The following is a 15218-nucleotide window of genomic DNA, read 5'->3' as shown; positions in this document are numbered from 1 at the left end:
TACCTGCATGTTAACTTTCTGTGATTTGTGTACAAGGACACCCAGATCCCTCAGAATACCAACGTTGACTAGTCTCTCACCTTTTAAAAAATATTGTGCTTTTCTGTTCTTCCTAGCAAAGAGGATAATTTCACATTTCCCCACATTATACTCCATCTGCCACCTTCTTGCTCACTCGCTAACCCTGGCTATATCCCTTTGCAGCCTCTTTGCATCTTCCTCACAGCTTACTTTCCCAACTAGCTTTGTATCGTCAATAAACTTGGATACATTAAATTCAGTCCCCTCCTCTAAGTCATTGATATAGATTGTAAATAGCTGAGGCCCAAGCACTGACCCTTGCGGTACCCCACTAGTTACAGCCAACACGAAAATGACCCGTTTATTCCTACTCTCTGTTATTACCCTCAATCCTATGAGCCCTAACCTTGTATAACAACTTCTTGTGTGGCACCTTATCAAATGCCTTTTGAAAATCCAAATATATCAAATCCACTGGTTCCCCCTGATCTACCCTGCCAATTACACCCTCAAAAAGACTCTAGATTTGTCAAACATGATTTCCCTTTCATAAAACCATGTAGACTCTGCCTAATCATATTATGATTTTTTAAGTACTCTGTTACCAGTCAGGCTCATTTCCCCGCTCTATCCCCGTAGCCCTGCAAGTTTATTTCCCTCAAGTGCCTATCCAGTCTCCCATTGAAAACATTGAGTGTCTCCGCTTCCACCACTTCCGTCGGCAGCGAATTCCAGGTCATCACCACTCGCTGCATAAAAAAGCTTTTCCTCACATCCCTCCTGTATCTATTGCCCAAAACCTTAAATCTGTGTCCCCAAGTCCTTGTACCATCAACTAGTGGGAACAGCCTTTCCCCGTCTAGCCTATCCAAACCCGTCATAATCTTGTACACCTCTATCAAATCACCCCTCAATCTCCTTTGCTCTAATGAAAACAAATCCAGCTTCTCCAACCTGTCCTTGTAGCAAAGATCCCCCATCCCCGGAACCATTCTGGTAAATTTCGTCTGCACCCCCTCAAGGGCCTTCACATCCTTCCTAAAGTGTAGTGACCAGAACTGGACGCAATACTCCAGCCGCCGCTCAAGCCCCGAAACCCGGAGCTCGAGTTGCTGTAGCTGGCGACACTTCCCGCACATGTGGTCGTCCACGCTACGCGAAGCGTCCAGGACTTCCCACATGGCACAGGATGCGCACTCCACGGGACTCTATTTAATACTAAGAACTAATCCAGCAGAAATAAACTTATAAACTTAAAAAAAATACACTCACCAGCTACTCACCAAACAGCTCCTTCCCTTGTGCCGACGTCACTTTTTTTACTCTGACGTCACTTTTTCAAAAACTGCCTCTTGAGTTGCTGCCGCTCCTTTTATCTGCTCCGCTCTCGCTGTGCTCCCTCTAGGTCTGTTCCTTCCGGTCTCAGGCTCCTGCCGCTCGAGACTGCTCCTTTTATCTGCTCCACACTCGCTGTGCTCCCACCAGGTCCGCTCCTTCCGGTCTCAGGCTCCTGCTGCTCGGGTCTGCTCCTTTTAACTGTTGTGCTCTCGCTGTGTACCCTCCAGGTCCGCTCCTTTTTTTAATCTCTTTTATCTTTTAATCCAATTTCCCAATCTATCTGAGCCAATTCGCCCCCCATACCTCCATGATTGGCTTTGTTTAGAATTTAAGACCCTAGTTTCGTACTTAACTACATCACTCTCAAGCTCAGTATAAAGTTTTATTACATTATGATCACTCTTCCTCAGAGCATCCTTTACTATAAGATTACTAATTTGCCTTGTCTCATTAAACAATACTAGATCTAAAATAGCCTGTTCCCTAGTTGGTTCCTCAACATATTGTTCTAGAAACTGTCTCGAATACATTCCATGAACTCGTCCTCTAAACTACTTTGGCCAACTTGGTTTGCCCAGTCAATATTAAGATTAAAGTCCCCTGCGATTATTGCATTACCCTTGTTACGTGCTCCTCTAGTTTGCTGATTTATACTCTGTCCAACATTATAACTACTGTTAGGGGGTCTATAAACTACTCCCACCAGTGTTTTGTTCACATTTGCAGTCTACCACTTTCATTAGCTTTGTATTATCTGCAAATTTAGCCACTGTGCATGTGACTCAGAGCTCCAAACCATTCATGAAGATATAAAACAAAGGAGATCCCAAAACAGAGCCCTGTGTGAGCCCACTGGTAACATTCTCCCAGGTTGATGACAACCCCTGTACCACTACCCTCTGGGTTCCATTGGGTAACCAATTACATATCCATTGTAATGTATTTCCACCTGTTCCCACTTTCTTTATTTTTAGTACCAGCCTTTCCAGGAGACCCGTATCAAAGGCCTTACTGGAATCCAAGTACACCACACCCACTGCCTTGCCCCTTGGTCACACCCTCAAACAACACCAGTCAGTTAGATTGGCAAGACCGCCCCTTCTTGAACCCATGTTGGCAATCTGTTATGGTTTAATTTCTATCCAGATGCTCCATGATCTCTTTAATAAGGGTTTCCATAACTTTACTCACACTGGACATCAAACCCACTGGTCTATAGTTTCTTGGGTCACTTTTGCTACTTTTTTTAAAAACAGGAGTAACATCTGCCTTTCCCCAGGCTCCTCTCCAGTATTCAGTGATTTCTGGAAGATTTGTGCCCGAGTTCCTCCAATTCCCTCCCTTAGTTCCTAAGAATCCTCGGATGTGTCTTATCCGGCCCCTGAGATTTATTTACCTTAAGTTTGCTCAGCTGTTTGGCAAATATGCTAGTAGTAAGTTTTAAGTTTATTTATTATTCATGTGATGTTGGCCACCCCACATTGATTCGCCATCCCGAGTTGCCCTGAAAAGGTGGTGCTGGGCCGCCATGAACCGTTGCAGACCTTGTGCTAATGGTGCTTCCACAATTGTGTTTGGTAGGTAGGAAATTCAAGGATTTTGATCCAGTGGTGATGAAGGAATGGTGATATATGCCCAAGTCAGGATCATGTGTGACCTTAAAGGGAATTTGGAGGTGATGGTGTTCCCACAACATTGTTACTTTTGTCCTTCTCGGTTTCAGGGGAGGGAGGTGCTATTGAAGTAACCTTGGTGAGTTGCTGCAGTGCATCCTGTAGATTGTATGTATTGTTGTTGCAGCTGCATCCATCCAAGTGAGTGGTAAGTATTCCATCACACTCCTAACTTCAGCCTTGTAAATGGTGAGAGGTCAGAAGGTGAGCCACTCATTGCAGAGTACCCAGCCTCTGAACTGCTCTTATTGCCGTGGCTGGTCCAGTTCAGCTTCTTATCATTGGTGACGCTCAAGATGGTGATGGACTCAACAGTGGTGGTACTGTTAAACCGGTACTGTCAAAGATGGGCTTTATGTTGTTGGAGATGGTCATTGTCTGGCTCTTAAGTGACACAAAGGTCAGCCCAAGCTTGGATGTTATCTAGTCCTGCTATAGGCCAGCATGGGCTGCTACATTTCAGAGGAGTTGTGAATGGAGTGGAACACTGAAACCATCAGCGAATAGCCCTACTCCTAAATTTATGCTAAAGCAGCTGAAAATGATTATCCTGTATGATAATCACTAGAAGACTTGACTAGTCTATAGTTACCTAGTTTATCACTTTTTTTCATTTTTTCAAAAATGTAATGTTGGGAATATTCCAGTCCTCTGACTTCCCTCAATATTCTAGGTGCAAGCCTTCAGGGCCAAGTGTTTTTTCCATTTTGATTTTTATCAGCTTTTTCAGGAGCCTCTTCTTACTTTGGTTAACATGGAGATGTTGCTGAACAATTTCTAGATGAAGAACTTGATGCAAGGATTACTAGAGCTGGTACTCACTGCCAAGGTCGGTGCCTTTCATTAAGCCTGCATCTTGCCCTGCGTTAGCCTTCTACCTTCCTTTGCCCGATTTTTGACAATAACACAATAAATAAGAGGAGTCTGTAAATTCGTAGGTTCTGTGCCTTCATGAACCAGCTTCAGCCATCTTCACTTTACTAACACTCTTCTGATTTGGTGCTCACACAAAATGGCTACCCTGCCCCTTTCAGCTGCTGCAGACGATTAAATGTTGTATTATAGCCGGATTTTCTTCTTTCCTCCCCCACCCAATTTAAAAGCCGTACCATTGGAGGATTTCCCTCTCTCCATCCCCCAACAACGCTCCCCGCCCCCACCACCAGTGCTCACCCACAATATTAAAATGGGGTTGACGGAGAAAGTTAGGGTAGGATTACCAGCAGGTGGAAGTGCAGTTTCAATGTACTTCTGACAGTGGAAAATCCAACCCTTTATCTTCTATGTGTTAGTTTATTTCTGCTACATACGACTTTTTTGTTAATTGCAGATGTGGCTGCTGTGGCCTGTGGTCGGGAGTTCTTGGTTAATTCTTCTCAAATTCTGCTAGAAACACTGTTGCAGCTCCTGGCGGAAATGAAGGCCGGTCTATGCACAAAGCTCAAAGTGTGAGTGTTGGAATTGCATCTGTCTTGCTGTTTTCTAGAAGTCCACATTATCAGGAATTGACTTCCAAAGTAACAAAAGTAAGATTATCCATCTTGGAAGGGCTCCTTTATTCTTCAAATGTTAGGCTCCTTCAAACACCACTGGAGCTGAGCTGCGATTCCTGGAAAAGCTACACAATGCCTCCTAGTGATGTTTTTGATGTAATGATAATTGGGTGACACCAAGCCACGTTGTCTCCTCACCGTCTCTGCTTCTGCATTGTATAAAAGGCTCTACTGTTTGTATTTGTACTCCGAGATCCCTTTGTTCCTCTACCCCACCTAGCCTTGCACCCTCCAAGTAATAAGTGACCACCTTATTCTTCCTACCAAAATGTAATACCTCACATTTATCTGTGTTGAACTTCATTTGCCAATTATATGCCCATTCTGCAGGTTTATTAATGTCCTCCTGTAACTTGTTGCAGTCCTCCTCAGTATTGACTGTCTCCCCCAATTTGGTGTCATCCGCAAATTTAGAAATTGTGTTTTTGATTCCAAAGTCTAAATCGTTAATATAAATTGCAAACAACAGTGGTTCAGCACTGATCCTTGTGGAACACCACTACCCACCTTCTGCCACTGTGAATAGCTACCCTTTACCCCTACTCTCTGCTTTCTGTTTTGAAGCCAGCCAGCAATCCACTCTGCTACTTGTCCCCTGACTCCGCATTCTCTGACCTTATTCATTGGTCTATTATGGGGTACCTTATCAAAGGCCTTTTGAAAATCTAGACAAATTACATCTACTGCATTACCCTTGTCTACTCTCTCTGTTACCTCTTCAAAATATTCAGTGAGGTTGGTCAAGGAAGACTTTCCCTTTTGAAATCCATGCTGACTATTCATTATTATATTTTTGGCTTCTAGATGTTCTTCTATTCTCTCCTTTAGTAGGGATTCCATTATTTTTCCTACTACTGATGTTAAGCTGACTGGTCTATAGTTCCCTGGACATGTTCTATCCCCCTTCTTAAATATAGGTATTATTACGTTAGCTATGTGCCAGTCTATCGTTACCTGTGGTATTATCCTGTCTATCTCTTAATGGCCCTATTCCCATCCCAACCATCCTATTTTTATTGATGTGCCTGTAAAATATTTTACTATTTTGTTTATGTTCCTTAACAATTTAATTTCATAGTTCCTCTTTGCCTTCCTAATTATTTTTTTGACTTCTCTTCTAATCTCTTCGTATGCTCCCTTATCATGCACTCCCCTGCTGTCCATGTACTTAATGTATGCCTCTTTCCTTACCCTCAATTGTTCCCTTATGGCTTTATTCATCCATGGAGCCTCATTAGTGTTTAGTTTGTACTTTCCTTTTAGCGGAATATATTATTCCTGCACTCTGTTGAACACCATTTTAAATGTTTCCCATTGCTGTTCTACAGCGTTGTTTGCCAATATTGTTGCCCATTTTATTTTCCCAAGTTCTATTCTCAGCCCCTCAAAATCAGCTTTTCTCCAATCTATTAACCTGTTTTTTATCATACTAATGTCCTTCTCAATTATCATCTTAAAGTGTATTATATTATGGTCACTATTGCCTATATGTTCCCCTACTTTTACTTCTCTTATCTCCTCTGGTTCATTCCCCAATACTAGATCTAATAGCGAATCCTCCCTTGTTGGGCTTTTTACAAGTTGGGTTAGAAAGGAGTCCTGTAGACATTGTAGGAACTCTATTCCCTTATCCCCTTTACCGACCTCTTCTGTCCAATTAATATTGGGGTTGTTGAAATCCCCCATGATTATTATTCTATGATTTTTTCTCATTTCCCTCATTTGTCTGCATATTTCTTCCTCCACCTCCCTTCCACTATTAGGTGGTCTGTAGACTACGTCTATTAATGTGATTGATCCTTGTTGTGTTGGTACCTTTTTACCTAGACACAATTAGAACTCAGAACTCAGAGATTCAAACATGAAGTGCTTTATTCGAAGGGAAAGGGAAGTTCTGGAGAGTTCCGAACAAAGAGAGCTAAACTTAACCAAGAGAACACCCAACCATTTATCTGCTGTGACAGCGCCACCACAGGTGGGAGGAGAACACACAATACATAACATATTCCTCCCCTCTTAAATGAAAGTTCCACATTATTCCTCAACAGGTAAGTTACTTTCAATGCACTCAACTAACCAAGGGTAGAGGTAGACTGCCTCAAACCCTGACTTTACCCTGGGGTTTATTCTGCCCCAGTCTTGTGGATAAGTCGCTAAGCCTACAGATCCAAGTGTCTTGGAGGCCGCCGCTCTCTGACAGGATACCAGCGGCCCTCGCTGGCTTCCACAGCAGTAGGCATTGACACAGGCCTAGATGGAGAAGGTGCCTGTGTCAGTCGAAAGTCAGGAGTTTGCACAGGTGGAACAGTCTCTTTGACTTCCTGTGTTGGAGAAGAGCACTGTGGCAAAGGATGCTGGTTTGCGGTATCATCCGGAAACAGTTCAGGCCAACCAGCCGTTGGAGCCTCTGTGGCTGTCTCTGCTCCTAGCAACAGTTGATCTGTGTGTCTTCTCCAGATGACGTCCTCAGCAGTCTCAACCGTGTAAGACACAGGGCCCGTCTGCGCGATCACCGTAGCAGGAACCCATTTCGGTCCAGTGTTGTAGTTTCGAGCTAGGACGTCCTCTCCCGGATGAAACCGTCTCTCCTTGGCTCTTTTCTCTCTCTTTTCAATTTGAGCTTGTTGTTGACGATGGACAACCTGCTCTGCCCTTGGAGGTTTGAGTAAGTCAAAACTTGTCCGCAACTGCCTCTTCACCATGAGCGAAGCGGGGGAAGTTTTGGTTGTGGCATGCGGCTCGTTCCTGTAGGACAACAGGAAGCTGTTCAGACGTTGGTGGATTGAGCCCTGACCTTGCGATGCCTTCAAGACGTGCTTCAAAGTTTGCATGAACCTTTCTGCCTGGCCGTTAGTAGAGGGATGATAGGGCGCAGACCTGATGTGTTGGACACCATTCACATGCAGGAAGGTTGCAAACTCCTGTGATACAAATTGTGGACCGTTGTCACTTACGAGTTGTTCCGGTGAGCCACAACGGCTGAACATCTCACCAAGTTTCTCAATTGTTTTCTCTGCCGTGGTAGACCTCATCACAGCGACCTCCGGCCACTTGCTATGAGCGTCCACAACCACCATAAACATCTTCTCTTCGAAAGGACCGGCGAAGTCCACATGTACTCACTGCCATACTTCTGCAGGCCAATCCCAGGGGTGTAGGGTTGCCAACTGTGGAACATTCCGGACCCTTTGACATGGGGAACATGTTTTGGCTTTCTCCTCAATATTCCCATCGAGACCTGGCCACCAGAAGTAGCTTCTTGCCATTTCCTTCATCTGAACCATCCCACTGTGGCCTGTATGAAGTTGTTGCAGTATAGGTTCCCTCAGAGGTGGCGGAATGATGACACGGCGTCCCCAAAGAAGACAACCTGCCTGGACGGAGAGCTCATTTCTTTCTGAAACGTAAGGTTTCAAACTAGGAGAATCTCCTATAGCTCTCCCTCAAATGACATCGTCCATTACCTCAGACAGGACTGGATCGTTGCGGGTGTACCTCCGCACCTGAACTGCAGTGACAGGTGCTCCCTCCACTTGTCTAAAGTAGAAGATGTCTATCTGACGAGGCTCTGGGGGAGTAACAGGCAAGGGTAGCCTCGAGAGACCGTCTGCGTTGCCGTGCAAGTCTGATTTGCGATATTTGATGTTGTATGTGTGCCCTGACAACAGTAAAGCCCACCTTTGCATCCTGCTTGCAGCGAGAGACGGAATTCCGGTGTGGGGCCCGAAGATTGAAGTCAATGGACGGTGGTCCGTCAGGAGTGTGAACCCTCTCCCAAACAGGTACTGATGAAATTTTCAAATTCCAAAAACGATTCCCAAGGCCTCGCGCTCGATCTGCGCATAATTACTCTCGGCCTTGTTCAAGGTGCATGATGCGAAGGCGATAGGTTTCTCTTCACCCGAAGGCATGATGTGGGATATGACTGCTCCCACACCATATGGTGATGCATCACATGCTAGCTGCACGGGTAGCTTTGGGTCGAAATGTGTCAGGACCTCCGATTTCAGCAATGCTTTCTTTGCTTGGGCGAAAGCTTCGTTGCACAGTTCAGTCCATTTCTCAATATCGAGTTCAACAATTTCAGATCATAACCTCGGCCCCTATTTCATTTTCACTTATATTTTTCCACTCCTTTCCTTTCCCCCCCCCCCCTTTCCTTTTGTTTCTCTCTCACACCTGGCAGCTATCTTTTGCCCTGCCAGTACACTTTACACCTAATCACAGCCTATTACCATCTCGTCTAGCTTCTAATCTCTTTTACTTCTTTTGGTTCTTTAATTCTTTTGTCCGATCGCAGCCCTGCCTTCGATCTAGTTCCTTTTCTCTCCAGTTTTGAAGAAGGGTCAAACCCGAAACGTCAACTCAAATTTCTCTCCACGGATGTTGCCTGACTTGCTGAGTTTTTCCAGCATTTTCTGTTGTTATTTCAGTCCATTTCCATGTTTTGCCTTGACATAGCAACTGATGTAACGGCTTCAGCAATGTTGCTAAGTCTGGAATAAACTTCCCATAGTAGTTAAGTAGCCCCAGAAATGAACGTAACTGGCTCACATTCTGGGGTGCTGGGGCCTCCACGATCGTCTTGACCTTTGACGGCGCCTTATGCAGGCCAGTAGCGTCAATCACATGCCCCAGGTACTCAACTGAAGACTGAAAGAATTCACATTTGTCTTTACGAACTCTGAGTCCGTACTCTTTCAGTCGTTGTAGTGTCGCATCCAAGTTCAGAAGATGATCCTCCTCATTTGTCCCAGTGACAAGGATGTCGTCCAGGTAGCACTGAACTCCTGGCAGTCCACTCAAAATGTGATCCATTGCCCTTTGGAATAGAGCAGGGGCCGACGTAATTCCAAATGGAAGGTGGCAGTACCTGTATAGCCCCTTGTGTGTCACAATTGTCAGCAGCTCCTTTGATTTGTCATCGACATGCATTTGTAGATAAGCCTGGCATAAGTCTATTTTGCTGAACTTTTGCCCTCCGGCCAGGCCCGTAAAAAGATCATCAATGAGGGGAAGAGGGTACTGTTCCGCAGACAGCACCGGGTTAATAGTCACTTTAAAATCCCCGCAGATTCGAACAGATGCATCCTTTTTCACGACCGGAACAATGGGTGTGGCCCATTTGCTCAGGCTCCAGGACTCCATTCTCGACTAAGGCCTCCAAGTTAGCCTCAACTTTTGGCCTAATTGCATAGGGTACAGGTCGGGCTTTGTGAAACTTCGGCTTGCTGTCAGGTTTAATGTCCAGTCTCACGCTGATCTTTTTCATGCTCCCAAGTTCCCCATTGAAGAGTTCTGCATGTTTGTTTAACACTGCGGTCAGACCTGACTCCCCTTTTGACATCATGCGGACTGCAGGCCAGTCCGGCGTGATTTTCTCTAGGCACGCACGTCCCAGTAGCGATGGGTAATTTCCCTTTACCACATATACTGGCAGTTTTGCAGTCTGTCCGTTCAATTTAACTGTCACCTCAATGGCGCCTCTCATGGCCACAGGTTCACCGGTATACGTCTTTAGCACAATGTTTGTTGGCTGAAGGGTAAGATGCTTCAGCATTTTGTTGTAGACAGTGTCTGAAACAAGGGACACAGCCGCGCCTGTGTCTACCTCCATCCGCACTGATTGTCCCTCCACCAGTGGTGACACCCAGTAGCCATTTGAACCACCTGCAACCGTCAGTATGTGCACCTCTTCCTCCTCAGAGGTGTCGCTCCCCTCTGTTTTGCTTGTTCCATCATACCACACTGAATGAACACTCTTTTTCCTCTCTTGTCCAAATACAGATATTTTGCTTCCATGCTTCCCAGCTCTGTCTGTTCTTTTTTTACCTCTACAGGCGCTTTCAATGTGACCCTTTTTGCCACAATTTCGGCATTCCAGCTCCGTACACCAGCAGTCATTAGCGTGATGGCCCGTTTTCCCACAATGGTAACATGTGCCGTTCCGCGCACCTTTAGGCTCAGACGACACCTTGTGAACTCTCCCTGTTGAACTCAACTGGTGAGCCTCCTTTTCCGCCATCTCCATGGAGACACTAACTTCAATGGCCTTTTCAAGAGTAAGGTTGTCCTCAGTAAGACGGCGCTTCTGTGTGGTTGCACTTTGCAGCCCACACACAAGTCTGTCTCTAATGGTGTCATTCAGCACCTCCTTGAACTGGCAGTGTTCCGACAACCTTTTTAAAGCAGCAATAAACATCGTCACTGATTCCCCCTCCTCTTGATTCCATTTGTGAAATCTAAATCTCTCAGCAATAACCAGAGGTTTTGGTGAAAAATGTGCTCCAAGAATTTCCACTAGTTGCTTATATGTTTTAGTTCCTGGCTTATCTGGCTACACAAGGCTGCGAAGTAAATTGAATGTCTTCGGCCCCATTACACTCAAAAAGGGGCACGACCTTTTCGTTTGCCACCGCATTCGCCAAAACAAAATAGTCAAAACGTTCCGTATAAGCGCTCCATTGCTCCACATTTTGACCAAAATCACCAATGTTTACTAATATAGTAGCCATCTCACGTTTCAAATTTAAATTTCTGTTTACTCACTGCACCCGTAACGTACGCAGATTCATCCGCTCCTCGTCGCCACTTTGTTGTGTCGGTACCTTTTTACCTAGACACAATTAGAACTCAGAACTCAGAGATTCAAACATGAAGTGCTTTATTTGAAGGGAAAGGGAAGTTCTGGAGAGTTCCGAACAAAGAGAGCTAAACTTAACCAAGAGAACACCCAACCATTTATCTGCTGTGACAGCACCACCACAGGTGGGAGGAGAACACACAATACATAACAATCCTTTATTATCTTTTATCTCTATCCATATGGATTCTATTTTTGTCTTGCTGATAGCTGCATCACTTTTTTCTACTGCCATTATGTTATCCCTAATAAGTATAGCTGCTCCACCTCCCCTTTTTCCCTCTCTATCTTTTCTAAATATGTTAAACCCTGCAATGTTTAATTCCCAGTCCTGATTTTTCTGTAGCCATGTCTCAGTAATCCCTACTATGTCTGGTTCCTCGCAACGCATGATTGCCTCCAGCTTCCCTGTTTTATTACGGACACTGTGTGCATTGCTGTACAGACAGTTTAACTCATTTTTAATAGGATTTCCTCTCACTTTATGTTTAACCATCTTTTTAGACTCCATTTATTCCCTTGCCATCAATGTCCTCCCATACTTTATTCTTTCCAATGCTCTCTTTTCCTGTTTTGTTTATATTTAGGCTGGTTACGTTTCTTGTAGCTCCCTCCCCCCATCTTACATAGGATATACGGCACTGAAACAGGCCTTTTGGCCCAACCAGTCCACGCCGGCGTTTATGCTCAATTCGAGCCTCCTCCCGTCTTTCCTCATCTAAATCTATCAGCATAACCCTCTATTCCCTTCTCCCTCATATACTTGTCTAGCCTCCCCTTAAATGCATCTATAATTTTCACTTCAACCACTCCCTGTGGTAACGAGTCCCACATTCTCACCAGTCTTTGGGTAAAGAAGTTTCTTCTGAATTCCCAGTTAGAATTCTTGGTGACTATCTTACATTGATGTCCTCGAGTTATGCTCTTCCCCACAGGGCATTCTGGAGGGGGAGGGTGAACAGCCAGCTGTCGTTGTGCATATAGGTATCAACGATATAGGTAAAAAACGGGATGAGGCCATAAAAGCTGAATATAAGGAGTTAGGAGGTAAATTAAAAAATAGGACCTCAAAGGTAGCAATCTCAGGACTGCTACCAGTGCTACGTGCTAGTCAGAGTAGAAATAGAAGGATATTTCAGATGAATACGTGGCTAGAGGAATGGTGCAAGGGGGAGGGATTCAAATTCCTGGGACATTGGAACCGGTTCTGGGGGAGGTGGGACCAGTACAAACTGGACGGTTTGCACCTGGGCAGGACCAGGACCGATGTCCTTGGCGGGGGGGGTGTTTGCTAGTGCTGTTGGGGAGGGTTTAAACTAAAATGGCAGGGGGTTGGGAACCTCTGCAGGGAGACAGAGGAAAGGGAAGCAAGGATAGAAGCAAAAGACAGGAAGGAGAAAAGCAGCAGTGGAAGGCAAAGAAATCAAGTGTGTAAATCAAACATGGCCACAGTAAATAATAATTCTAAAAGGACTAAGAGTGTTAACAAAACAAGCCTGAAGGCTTTGTGTCTTAATGCGAGGAGCATTCGTAATAAGGTGGATGAATTAGCTGCGCAAATAGATGTAAACAGATATGATATAATTGGGATTACGGAGACATGGCTCCAGGGTGACCAAGGCTGGGAATTCAACATCCAGGGGTATTAAATATTCAGGAAAGACAGGCAAAAAGGAAAAGGAGGTGGAGTAGTATTGCTGGTTAAAGAGATTAACACAATAGTAAGGAAGGATATTAGCTCTGATGATGTGGAACCTGTATGGGTAGAGCTGAGAAATACCAAGGTGCAGAAAACGTTAGTAGGAGTTGTATACAGACCCCCAAACAGTAATGCTGAGGTTGGGGATGGCATTAAACAGGAAATTAGAGACGCGTGCAATAAGGGCACAGCAGTTATCATGGGTGACTTTAATCTACATATAGATTGGGCTAACCAAATTAGTAACAATACCGTGGAGGAGGAATTCCTAGAGTGTATACGGGATGGTTTCCTGGATCAATATGTCAAGGAACCAACTAGAGATCAGGCCATCTTAGACTGGGTATTATGTAATGAGAAAGGATTGATTAGCAATCTTGTTGTGCGAGGCCCCTTGTGGAGGAGCGATCATAATATGATAGAATTCTTCATTAAGATGGAGAGTGAAGTAGTTGACTCAAAGACTAGAGTCCTGAATTTAAATAAAGGAAACTACGACGGTATGAGGCGCGGGTTGGCTAGGATGAATTGGGGAACGTTGGTTGACGGTGGACAGGCAATGGCAAACATTTAAAGATCGCATGAGTGAACTACAGAATTTGTTCATCCCTGTCTGGCATAAAAATAAAACAAAAAAGGTGGCACAACCGTGGCTAACAAGGGAAATTAGAGATAGCATAAGATCCAAGGAGAGGACATATAAATTGGCTAGAAAAAGCAGCAAACCTGAGGATTGGGAGCAGTTTAGGATTCAGCAAAGGAGGACAAAGGGATTAATTCAGAGGGGGAAAATAGAGTATGAGAGTAAGCTTGCAAGGAACATAAAAACTGACTAAATGCTTCTATAGATATGTGAAGAGGAAAGGATTGGTGCAGTCAAGCGTAGGTCCCTTGCAGTCAGAATCAGGGGAATTTATAATGGGGAACAAAGAAATGGTTGACCAATTAAATACATACTTTGGTTCTGTCTTCACAAAGGAGGACACAAATAACCTCCCAGAGATGTCGGGGAACATAGGGTCTAATGAGAGGGAGGAACTGAATGAAATCAGTATTTGTAGGGAAATGGTGTTAGGGAAATTGATGGGATTGAAGGCCGATAAATCCCCAAGGCCTGATAATCTACATCCTAGGGTACTTAAGGAAGTGGCCTTAGAAATAGTAGATGCATTGCTGGCCATCTTCAAAAATTCAATGGACTCTGGCACAGTTCCCATGGATTGGAGGGTAGCTAATGTAACCCCACTATTTAAAAAAGGTGGTAGAGAGAAAACGGGGAATTATAGACTGGTAAGCCTGACATCGGTAGTGGGGAAAATGCTAGAGTCCATTATAAAAGATGCAATAGCTGAGCACTTGTAAAACAGTGACAGGATCGGACAAAGTCAACATGGATTTACAAAAGGTACGTCTGCTTGACTAATCTACTGGAATTTTTTGAGGATGTAACTGGTAGAATAGATAAGGGAGAACCAGTGGATGTGGTGTATTTGGACTTTCAGAAGGCTTTCGATAAGGTCCCACATAAGAGATTAGTGTGTAAAGTTAAAGCACATGGAATTGGGGGTAAGGTACTGACTTGGATAGAGAACTGGTTGGCAGACAGGAAGCAAAGAGTTGGAATAAACGGGTCTTTTTCCGAGTGGCAGGCAGTGACTATTGGGGTACCGCAGGGATCGGTGCTAGGACCCCAGCTATTCACAATATATATTAATGATCTAGACGAGGGAACTAGATGTAATATCTCCAAGTTTGCAGACGACACAAAGCTGGGTGGGCATGTGTGCTGTGAGGAGGATGCTGAGAAACTCCAGTATGATTTGGACAGGCTGGGTGTTTGGGCAGATGCAGTATAATGTGGATAAATGCGAGGTTTTGGTGGCAAAAACAGAAAGGCAGATTATTATCTGAACGGCAATAGATTGGGAGAAGGGGAAGTGCAACGAGACCTGGGTTTCCTTATGCACAGTCGCTGAAGTGCAGGTGCAGTAGGCGGTTAAGAAGGCAAATGGTATGTTGGCCTTCATAGCGAGAGGATTCGAGTACAGGAGCAAGGATGTCTTGCTGCGGTTGTACAGGGCCTTGGTGAGACCACACCTTGAGTATTGTGTGCAGTTTTGGTTGCCTTATCTGAGGAAGGATGTTCTTGCCATGGAGGGAGTGCAGCACAGATTCACCAGACTGATACCTGGGATGGCAGGAATGACGTATGAGGAGAGATTGGGTCGATTGAGCATATGTTTGCTGGAGTTTAGAACAATGAGAAGGGATCTCATTGAAACGTATAAAAT

General features: G+C 44.7%; 1 protein-coding gene across 1 annotated transcript in view; it reads left to right on the top strand.

Annotated features, from left to right (window-relative positions):
• The window catches only part of hsf2bp (heat shock transcription factor 2 binding protein), a 182896-nt gene that overhangs the window by 104916 nt on the left and 62762 nt on the right, over positions 1 to 15218 (top strand). Inside the window, exon 6 of the mRNA XM_086007357.1 lies at positions 4363 to 4480. Coding sequence (XP_085863483.1) covers positions 4363 to 4480 — 118 coding nt within the window. The remainder of the gene's footprint in view (positions 1 to 4362; positions 4481 to 15218) is intronic.

This window comes from Somniosus microcephalus, chromosome 14 (genome assembly GCF_052327205.1).
Source record: "Somniosus microcephalus isolate GS21.2 chromosome 14, FLI_Smic_1.0, whole genome shotgun sequence".
Taxonomy (NCBI): Eukaryota; Metazoa; Chordata; class Chondrichthyes; order Squaliformes; family Somniosidae; genus Somniosus; species Somniosus microcephalus.
This window is presented reverse-complemented; position numbering and strand designations above follow the sequence as displayed.